Raw genomic sequence first — 11,657 nt, 5'->3', positions numbered from 1 at the left:
TTGCTTTTCCATTGATCTTATGAAATATTGGTAGTTTTTTGATAGTTTGTCAGCTGTAAACTACAAGCATCAAAATGACATAAATGTAGTGAAATATGCAAGTTTTCACCTTACAGAGTTCTGCTGTTTTTCTTTCTGATCACATGAAACAAACTTTAGCTATAACCTCAGTGAGTACAATAATCATTTTTTTTCAAATGGGGATTTCCTTTACAGAGAGGAAAACCAAGGCAATCCAAACCAACTTGTGCCAATTTGTAAAACTGATTCCTGGTTGTGCCACCCTTTAAGCAAAAAAACTTCAATAACTGAGGTTATGAACTGATAGGCAGTATTATAAGTAGGTCAGTCATTCCCATTCCTCTACTGATAGTTTGAAATGATTAGACTTTTTTTCCATGGGTGTCACTGAGTCCAAAGTCTTAGAGTCCAAATCCTCCATAGGCTGATAAATGCCTGTGATTTTCTTGCTCATCTGTTCCTAAGCGTCATAAAATTTTGGGGCTGCCTTTTCAGACCCTTCAGCCCACTTCATGTCATCTGAAAGATTCTTTGGAAGTGATTAATTTACTCTGTGTCTGGAAATAACCAGGTATTTAACTTATGAAACTAAAACTAACAAAACTGGTTTGCCAGTTGTTGTTTTTTTAGTTTTCGTTGCAATTATATTTTCACCCTGCAGCAGGTCGGTTTTAATCATTCAAATCAAAATTTGAAAGCTACTTTTCCCTCTCGCCCCCCCATTTCTGTTAAATTTAAAACATTTAACGGCACCGGTGGCATCACGACTTTACTGTTTGAAGAAAAATGAATTTTCTATTAATTTGACCCTTAAATCTCTTTTGGAATCTGAACACTTAACATATGTAATGTTTATCTTGCATCGCCTCTGCCACGCTGCATTTCTCTTTGTTTGGAGTAATGATTCACTTATGGCGTGTCGCTCATGCCGATAAATCAAACATCACAACAGTAACCTCATGGGGCGGGAGGGAAAATGAAATTTGCTTGACAAGTTCTGAGCTCCAGCAGGCAGAGAGTGGAACTGTTTCTACAGGTGGCTGGCTGTTATATGACTTTCATCGCACCGAGATGGAAAAATACCCGCTGTTCCATTTGAGATTCACTTGTGTGTGTGTGTGTGTGTGTGTGTGTGTGTGTGTGTGTGTGTGTGTGTGTGTGTGTGTGTGTGTGTCTGAAGCCAACCGGAGCAGAATATTGTCAGAATACCAAAGCCACGACGCTCGGCTGTTCTCTTCCTGGACAGTCGCGGCGACGCAGTGCAGCAGCGAGGCCGACTCGTCCTTTCACTTTGACGTCACGCAGACATTTAGACTGCGTTTGAAGCCTGGAGAGGCCTTCCCCTAAAATGTCTCATCCTGTTGTTTTCTGCTGCTCCTAAAACCTCACAGTGCGCAACGCAGCCAACTAAATTTAGGAAGCCATTAAGGCAAAGGCATTCTTTTATGTAAAAAAAAAAAAAAAAAAAACACATTAACAACCAAAAATTGCCATGCTCTATAACCCTTCTGTGCTTGCAGTGGGTCTCATTATAGAATTCGATCCGATTTTAGTGCTTTGTAGAACATCAGACATCACAGTGAGAGGTGAAGGCAGACGGCTAAGAGCAGACTCGTCCACAAAAGGCAGAAACAGAGTTAAAAACCTCTCAATGAAGGAGTTACTTTCATTCCCGTTTCAGACTTTGACGCCAAGAGTTTTAAAGTGAGCAGGAGCTGACAAGTCAAACATTTTTACGCGCTGACTTGACTGACTGATAAAAGTTTTAGGGTTCTCAGTTTCTGCTAAGACAACTTGAAAAGCGCAAACGTTGGAGGAAAAGATAAAAAAAAAATACAACTGTATTATACAAGTAAAATGGCACTAGCGTCATTCTAACGGTAAGCTGGGACAAGGGAACTTGTATTGTGCAAAATACTTACAATATTTGGCACAGACAAATGGACAGACTTCTCAACATGTGAAATACAGGTAGCAAAAACCAAAAATTTGATTTTTTTTTCTTTTTAAAGATCAAAATACTAGTTTTGCACTATTTTGTACACAATCATCACACATATAACCAAGTAAGATCTTCTGAAGCGTTTGGCTCTAATATACAACAATTGAAAAAGTAAAAAGAACAATGAAAACTCTTGAAATACACATGCAGCAATATATTCGGTGAGTTTAACTATGTATGTCAGTTTGCTGGGAACCACATAAAAATAAAAATAAAAATTTTTTCAATCTAATTTTATTTCCTCAATGAATAAAAATGCATTCCACATAATAGACCAGGCACAAATATTATCCTTGATAACTGCTTGATTATTGATTTGTTTAGGGATTTCCTGTAGAGGGCGCCAAAGCTACCACTGTTGTGACTTTACTCTCTTCTCCAAAGAGTGTTTTTGAGTAGAGTTAACACTGGGTTTTATACGTTGCTTTTCCCAGTTTGCTTTAATAAAGGTTTTTATTTTCTCAAAAAGGCAGAGCTTACTTGCAAAAAGAAAAAAAAACTACAGCTTTGAAATGGGATCATCCAAAACCGATTCTGTCTGATTCAATTGAGTGACAAATGTCCAAAACTAAGCTGAAAATGTTTACTTTGGGTCTTTGAAAAAAAAAAAACAAGGAAAAGACTTATAACACAGCACAACAGAAACCATAAAAAATATTTTCTCCCTCTGGTCTAACACAATTATGGCTTGGAGCTATTTTATTGAATTTTTTTGGTCAGGGATCTAACTACTGGCCCTTAAATATTCTGCCCCATTTGTCCAATAACTATTCCATTTCCCCTCTTCATTTCAGGGAAAAATACGCTAATTAAATCCATTTCATTTAAATTCTGTTGCTAGGAAACAACATAATGGTCCAGCTTTAGAATCAGCCAGCTCTGGCAGCCACCCCTGAACAGGAAGTGTATAATTGTAGACCCATTTAATCGAAAATCTTGCCATATTTTTGTTACTTTAAATTTGTCTATATGACCACACAGGTTTATTCTAGTGAAAGCCATAATCACGGATGTTAGTTCCGGTGCTTTCTGTTCACTAACGATGGTCAAAGGAAATATAATTACACATATTTTCTCAATTTGGAGGAAAACCCCTTGAATCTGCCTGCAGGACCCCGGAGGCAATTCTGAGACCCCATTTGGGAACCTCTTAGCTGTACCTTTTCAAAACTTTTATAAAAACTGTGAGTTTGTCACAGAGTGCATCTTAATGGTGATTTTGACTATTGAACAGAAGAAGAAAAAACTCGCGTCACTGGTTGTCGTCAAGGGAGCCGGGAGGTAAAGGTGGTGGGAAGTCCATACATCTGGTCAGAAAGGCTGTCTTAAATGCATGCTTTGTTTTCTAATGAATTTAAGAAGAAGTAGAGAAGCACAAAAATGACTATTTCATGAATAGTTTGCTAGGTTTGCTAGGATGAGGTTGTTCCTGAACTGAATCATAGAATGTCAATTTCAAATGTCACTTATTTACTCCGAGCCCTACCTCCCCACTCTTCCTGAATACAATAAAAGCTTAAGAAAACCCTTGATTTTTTTTTTTATGCTTTTAGTTTTAGTATCTCCCACCAAGATGGCAATTAAAGATGCATCAACCTTTTTTTTAATGCCAATTTTTGGTTTTCTTTTGGGTCTGACCTGCTTAGTTTGACACATTATTTTTTTAAGGACTATAACTAAAAAATAGGAATCAAATGTGCTCATCCTTTAAAGGTGCGAAAAGGTTCGAATCCAACAGAAAGGGAAAGAGTTTTAAAAAATCCTTGCCATTCATCAGTTGTTCTGGGTTTTTTATAAACTCAAAAAAGTGCAGTAAAATATAGGAGGCATTATTCAAGTTAGTATCAAAAAGCAAAGGGAAATTAAATATTGTAGGTCATGTTATCTAAGGTTTTTCAAAGGTTCTTGTCGATACTGATATCTATGGGCAAGAAGGATCTCCTGTAGCAGTCTGTAAAACAACGATTCTCATGATGCCTCTGACTGAAGAGGCTTTTTCTTTTTTTTTTTTATAAAGAATCATAATCTCCAGTGCTTCCACAGTAGTCCCCAGAACAGAACCTTTTATTCTGCTTTATTTATATGGCACCTTTCACAGATAAAATCAGAAGAACTTCATAAAACAAATCATTTGTGAGGAACCTAACTAAGTATTTCTGCAGATTAAAGGACTCTGACTTCTGCTGGAAGTCTGAAGTGTACAGAGTGAAAAGTAATGGTGAGAGTACAGTCCCCTGTGGTGCTCCTGTGCTTCTAATCACCTGGTTAGACACATAGTCATGCAGTCTCGCAAACTGTGGTCTGTCTGTCAGGTAGTCGTAGATACAAGTGATTGTAGAGGCCTCCGTCTGTGTCTTCTGGAGTTTTTGGCAAAGTAAATCAGGCTAAATTGTATTAAGTGCACCGGAGAAATCAGAGAATGTGATCCTCACAGTGCTGCCAGTTCTGTCTAGATGATAGTGGGTTTGTTGAAGCAGGTGCATAATGGCGTCTTCAACTCCAACTACATTGTGGTATGCAAACTGCAGGGCTCCTGATATGTGCTTGTTGCTTACTCAGGTGGGCCAATAGGACCTTCATAATGTGAGAAGTCAGATCAATAGGTCTTTAGTCTTCAATGACTGATTGGTGGGTTTTCTTTGGTATTGAAACAACGCAGGATGTCTTCCACAACATTGGAACCTTCTCTTGGTTCAAGTTAAGGTTGAAGAGGAGCTGCAGAATCCCACAGAGTTTATCTGCAGAGGCCTTCATCTGGACACCATCTGGACCTGCAGCCTTGTTCCGGTTCAGTTTCCCCCATTTAGCCTCTTCACTTGACTTCTAGAGAGACATGTCTGGGATGTGGAGGCAATGGAAGCAGCAGCACCTCCTGATTTGGTTGAAGACAAGCCTGTAGAAGCAGAAAAGCCAATGACTGAAATGGAAGATAAAACATCTGAGGTTTGACAGAAAAGCTGTGGGTCAAAGGAGGATGGGATGTCTCATCGTCCTCATCTCAGAGGACGATGAGATTGTTCCTGAACTGAACCTATTGAAGAATATGGTCGGTTCATTGGCTCTGTCCAGACTTCCATCTATCCGATACTTCTTTTACTTACAACCTATGATCCTCTTTATCCCTGACCATGCATCTCTGGCCGTGACGTATGTAATGCCCCAGCTTGAAGAAGCTTAAGAGAAATTGCGTGCTCTGTAGTTGGAACTATAGTCGCAACATCTTTGTCAGCGAATGACATGTCATGCATTTTTCTTGTTTCAAATTGAATTACTCAATATTTGGAAGAGTGGCGAACGTAGACTGAAAAACTTTGTTTACTTCTTCTGCAGCAAGACTGCAATTTTATATAGGCAGACTACAATTCTTAAAGAGCATAGAAACTCAACATCATTGTTCACAACACCTCTTTCTGTTGACTGATTGGCCCGACTGAAATTATACTGGAGAAATTAAGCTCAACGGGAGAAATCCCAAAGAGAACGACGAAAGGAGATGAGATTTTAGCAGAATTGTGTGGGAAGGCAATGGCCAGGTTAGTAATTCAATTGAAAAAGCAAAAAACATTGATTAAATACGTTCATTATGCACAGAGTGATATGTTTCAAATGTTTCTCAAGTAGTTCATGTTATTTTGAATATGGCTTGCAGCTAATGAAAAACAAAAATTCAATTTCTGAGAAAATTGGAGTATTATGTAATATTTATTTTAAATAGACATGTTATGTAATTGCCATCCTGTTGCCTAAACAAAAACTAAAACCGATGGTTATAAAATGTAAGGTTATTGGCAACATCCACAAGAACAGTGAGTATAGTAAAAATATTTAAGCTGAGAAAATTTCAATATTAGACCTCATCCTCATTCAAAACCAATTAAAAGAACATTTGGAGTTTCTGATCTAATCAATTATTGCATTTTAAATCCACTGTCACATAAGCATCTTGCTCTACATGCTTATTGAAAAACATGCCACACAATTGTCAAACATCGTGTCTTCTTAGGTCTTTGAAACATTTATGTTGTTTTTAACACAATCTCTATCAAAATATTGCATCAGATTATCGTTTTGCCATGACGGGACTGGGTAATTTTGGTCAGATAGTTATTAGCTGTATTAAACAGAAAGCCACTTTCACCTCCGTTTTCAAGCTTCTGGCATTCAGAGGTGAGTTGAGTTTGCACAATTTTAGTCTGAGACGTAGATTCTTTAAACATGTGCAGTATAAATGTTACAGGCGCACAATGGCAAAAAATTAAAAATTATAATTAAAAAATTGAATAAAAAGTTGGTTTATGTTATAGGGCCAAACTGCATTATGTTCTGGTACTCCGCTGAAACGAAAGACAAATACAAATAGTGTGATGCGGGAATTATTGTCCCTCATTAGAAACTTTGTAGAGGCACCTCTGCATCCTGAAGAATGGTGAGACATGAGCAGACAGACCTGTGTGTGCGTGTGTGAGGCTGTGATGGCAAAAGGTCTGTTAAGGCAAGACCCCCTGAATTCCAATGTTCCCATCTCTTCCATCCCTTCCTCCTCCTCCTCCTCCCACCCCCCTCTCTCTCTCTCTCTCTCTCTCTCTCTCTCAGCATCCAGCAGCTGCGCCTCTCTCATGCCTTTCCTGACGCCGAGTGAAGCCTCCCATACAGATGAGCACTGGAAGCAACGCACCTCTTGACGTAGCCATACAGACCGGTTGCGGTGCCACAGTCGGTGTGCGATACGTCCGTACAGCACGTATTGCGCAACGTGACTGATGCTCTGTACTGGCTCGGTACGGTGGAAACCACACACACACACACACACAAAAAGCGGTCTCATTGGCGAGGAGCTGTGGATAAAACCCGTCGGCCGACCGGACCGGAGGACCGGACCCTGCCCTCGTCATTTGCCACAGGGAGAGATGAGCCGACTCGCCGTGTCTCTCGTGATGTGACTCAGTAATTCGCGTTTGTACGTATGGAGATAAGCAGCCTCTGAGGACTTCATCCATCGGAAAGGTGAAGACTGGGAGAATTGGGCTGTTTTGCGGCGACAGGGGGAGTGATGAGAGCTTCATCTGACAGCTCGCAGCCGACGCAGCATCCGCGGCGTGAGCTCTGACCACAGCTGGATTTGATGAGCTACGTCCGTGGGTGCCGAACCCTCGACAGAACCCGTGTGTCCTCACTCGTTTTTGTTGTGTTTTTACTGAGTACTGTTTAAAACATTATAGGCCACTGGAGGTAAGAGGGTGGTTTTTGAATATATTTTATTTTATTTTTATTTATTTATTTATTTATTTTAAAGACCGGCCTCGCTGCAGTTCATTCCCCGCTCCTGGCCGCGCGTCTTACCCGTCTGCCTCATCACATCCTACGCGGCGTCTGGGTGCCGTCAGCCGCTCGGCATTTTCGCTAATTCTCCTACATGACAGCTCTGACACTGAAGGCTAATTTACATTATTTCACTTACCTTCTGTGAAATACACAGACTGAATTAATCGACGAGAAGTGCCGCGTCTATGCGCCTCCGTCGCACCGCCCCGGAAAGGACTTCTTGCCACTGAGAGAGCTGGATATGCCGAGATTAACGTGAAAGGATGGATCTAATTGTCGCTGTTTTGGGGCTGCTGGCGCTGGTCGTTGGAGGCATCAGCTGCCAAGGAGTGTACGGTAAGTCCGTGTATCCCACATGTTTTTTTTGTGTGTTTTTTTTCATGACCTTGTAGAACAGCTGTTTTCCTATTGCATTCAGTGTCCTTTCATACTGTTGTTATTTGTTGGAAATAGATGTATGGTTGACATATCAGGTCTGAAAGACCATATTAGAGATTGCAGATTCCTAAATGTAGCCCCCCTCCTCCTTGGTTATACAGCAAATCGTGTGTGTGCAGCCCCTTTTCTGATCCAATCCATCACTCCCCATGCTCGGTGAGCAGGCTAAATTTAGCAGGTTACATTTATATGTTATTACAGAGGAACCCGGTTGGTCTATTCTGAAGCCTTCGGGATTGTTCTTATTATTTCCCCCACCTTGCTAATGATTCAAAATGGCACATGTGACTCCTTATCTGACATCAGGCCAAATGCTTTTGTGGAAGTCATCATGAGGACTGTAATCTGTTGAGCAGTGGTACTTGGTATGCATCGTCATGAGTGATAGTCCTGTGTGTTGGATCTATCTACCCACCTCCTCCTTATGTCTAGCATCTCTGAGTCTCTTGCAGAAGAGACTCAGCTAATAAAAAGCTGGTGTTATATTATAAGGACTTGTTGCAGAAAAGAAAGGTGCGGGGACATTCTTACCACACTCAGCTCAAAGGAACCAGAACATTCTGTCATGATTTCTGAAGGAACAAACAGTAGCTGCTACAAACTGCTGATGTTTAGACGATTCCTTTTTTTTATTATTATTATTATTATTATTTTGCTAGTGTGCAATAAGAGGTGAGCATCGTCATCTGTTGCTGCTTGAATTCCACCACAAAAGCAAAGTCCTGCCCGATGCCTCTGCAATTAGTGTCGCAAATTATATCTGGTATGAATCGTCAGCCTTGCCAGCAGAAGCAGCACTGACAGTGGCAGCTGTAGGAGGACTGAGAGGACAAAGTGATTCATGTGCACCAAGACGAGGACATGGAAGAATCCTTGAGGTGCCCAGCCCTTATCTGTCAGTGCTGACAGTGGCTCTGACCAAAGCAAAAAGGCCCCACGGAGGAACGCTAACTCCAGATGTAGAGACGTGGGGATTGTATTTTTCTCAGGCTTAGAAGATTTTTTTTGTCAGCACGGAGTGTGAGACACAAGAATGGCCACAGTTAACATGACAGAAACTATCATGGGGTCACCAGGATTGTCCTTTTTTGTTTAGAGGCAGGAGCCAAACAGCAATAGGCGGGACAGTCCTGATTGATGATCCAATTAGATTGTACTACTTCTTACATCTACTGATTGTGTACTTTGTGGCTCCAACTCTGGTATAGTTTGCTACATTCCACTTGCATCTGAAGACTGATATCTGAACTGTACATGGCTTCAAATTACAGTTGATTACCCAACAGATAGAAATGAAAAATTCACTAAGGCTACACGAACAAGCTAGCTCTATTAACCTGAGTAAGTCGAAGTGAATAAGGCGCTCTTTTGAGACAATATTTGTTGTGAATTATTATAAATGAACTAAACTGAAATGTAGAATTTTGTGTATCAAATGAAAACTCCTCAGAAATCAAATCAGTGTTTTCATTGATAAAGGGGGTGGGCAGTTTGATGATACCTTGATAAGATGCAAAGTGACATGATAATAAACTGCTTATTGTTATAAATGGTGACCATATGTGTGGGACAACAATGCTGGTTTGTGATCTATGGCTGGTGAGGTTTCTCCCATGGTAATGGTTTTCTCTTTAGGTGCCACAGAAATCTGATTTTTTTTTTTTTTTTTTTTTGCATTTGACCTTTTTTTTTCAATTCATAACTTTGAAATTAGAACTTGTGAAGGCAATTTGCATATCAGTGGCATTCTCAAGTCTTGACAAGTGGTGAAAACATTTTAAGTTGTCAAGTGATATGCACTAAAAATAGATTGCATTCATTTCAGCTAATGGGTGTGAAAACAGTAATTTGAAGTTGCCTTAATTGATTTAAGCTGAAATTAATTTTTGCGTGTGATTTTAATGCTTTGCAATACCCATCAAACATTAGAGCTCATATGGATTTCTTTTTCAAATGCTTTAATTAGACAATGTTTGGCCAGTTTCCAATTTCTGGGTTGTGGACAGCTTTGAGCAACTCCACCAATTTGATTTATCTTTAACAAGTATCACATAGCAACACAATTTGAAATAATTTGCCATTTGTGTGATAAAGTTGCTTTAAAAGGCAATTTTAATAACATTTTAAAACAACGAAAAAGCATAAATCAGTTGACAGATTAAGATTTCTTTAATAAAATCACCGTCACTGTGTGTGTGTTTTCCCAAGAATGTTGGATTCTGTGAGATTTTTAAAGACATCCAGCAACATGCATTGTGCTCTGTGACAGAGAAACTTTGTTGCACTTAATTCAGCCTTTTTATTACCTGCTGAAAATCTTGATCTCCCCAGTCTGAATGAACTATAGACGTCTCTCAACATGCAGAAAACACAGTTCTTTTTTTTAAATAGCTCGTCATATCCGTATTGGCACTTTATTGTAAACATCTAGCTGATACTGAAAATAGCTAACGTTGAGTCTTCTTCTGTCAATAAGATTGTTCCCACAAAACACAGTAATTTTCTACAAAATATATTGCTTAGATATGGTAGCAGATTGGAAGAAATCTGGATTTTTGACTTTGATCAGTCATTGTGGCCTAACTAGAGGCCAACCAGTTGGATATTCAAATATGTAACTTGTCTTTAATTTCAAATCGTGCATGCATTCAACTTCAACAGAATCGCAAAGAGTATTACAAACATCTCAGAATATTCTCCACATTGCTTTGTCACTCAGAAAAAATATGACGTATTAATCAAATCTGGTGTTCAGAATAATGGACAGGTGGAATGTTTCTGTCTAAAAATGTAATTTATTGCTTCTTTCCAAGCGCAACCTTTACAGTATTAGCTGTTTAGAGTCAGTACGTTCCTAGCTATTTAACAGGGCTCAGGTCACAGCCTCTAAATCCCTGCCCTCACCTAGCTCAATATTCATTTCTGTGACATGGAATCATCAGCTTCCGACAGACATTGAGAGCTGACAGGCTGACACTAATCATAAGAGCCGATACCGTGAACGTCCGATAAAAGCCGTTGATCCTCGGTGTAAGCATGCTGCCCATGCCGCCGTGTGCGAGTGGATGAAGATGCAAGCAGATTAGAAAGGAATCATATCCCATAATGCTTGATGTGATGTTACTAGAGTGGTATGTGTGGACTTGTGGCTATGTAGCAGCAGCAGCAGCAGAAGGGACAGGGGATGAGCTGGAGGGGCGTGGGGGGGGAAGCACCAGATGGAACTGTTTGGGCATTTAACTCTCAGTGTTTGCATGTATGTTGAGCAGCTTGAAAACTCCCTAGAGCACAGCCAATTCCTCTTTTATTCATCAATACAGTTTCTTAGATTCCCCTTGAATCTTTCTACAGGTTTTGTACAAAGAACAGGGTTGTTTATATAATGGAAGGGCTTCGTCCTCTAACTTGTAAAGCATATTCTCTCAAATGAAGAGGAACCACTGGTGAAGACCTGCATGTGCCTTATGTTTACCGCAAGCCTCTAGGGGAGCCGTCTGTATACAGCAATTTATTGGCATGGCTCAAAAAGTCAACATTTATTATTGATGGTTGCAAAACATTTACATTTATGTAGTCTTGCCTCCCAGTGGATTCACAGAAGGTTCAGACATATGGTGGGTGTGAGAATTCAGCATGACAGGTGAAAAGCAGTTTGTGTGTGACTGTAATATGAGACACAACACCATAGCATTTTGCATTTTGTTCATGGAAAGTTGTTTTTAAATATACAGAATGCAGTCAAATGACGTAAAGTATTCAGACTGCAATTCATGCTTTAATAAATTCCCTTTAGCTTTCTAGAGAGGGATTTTCAATCGTATCAACAGTTTTGGTCACTGGTAATGACAAACAAGTCACAAGTTGTCGTCCAAAG

The 11,657-nt window shown here is 39.9% G+C and overlaps 1 protein-coding gene across 4 annotated transcripts in view; it reads left to right on the top strand.

The window, feature by feature from the left end:
• Positions 1–6,618: 6,618 nt before the first annotated feature.
• Positions 6,619–11,657, top strand: part of mdga2a (MAM domain containing glycosylphosphatidylinositol anchor 2a) — a 215,662-nt gene continuing 210,623 nt past the window's right edge. For 2 of the 4 annotated variants that reach the window (XM_016661297.1, XM_016661296.1), the window contains exon 1: positions 6,619–7,681. In XM_016661297.1, coding sequence (XP_016516783.1) covers positions 7,609–7,681 — 73 coding nt within the window. In that variant the 5' untranslated portion in view covers positions 6,619–7,608. The remainder of the gene's footprint in view (positions 7,682–11,657) is intronic. The other 2 variants (XM_007573241.2, XM_016661298.1) reach the window with 1 other exon arrangement.

This window comes from Poecilia formosa, unplaced genomic scaffold, assembly GCF_000485575.1.
Source record: "Poecilia formosa unplaced genomic scaffold, Poecilia_formosa-5.1.2 Scaffold321, whole genome shotgun sequence".
Lineage (NCBI taxonomy): Eukaryota > Metazoa > Chordata > Actinopteri > Cyprinodontiformes > Poeciliidae > Poecilia > Poecilia formosa.
This window is presented reverse-complemented; position numbering and strand designations above follow the sequence as displayed.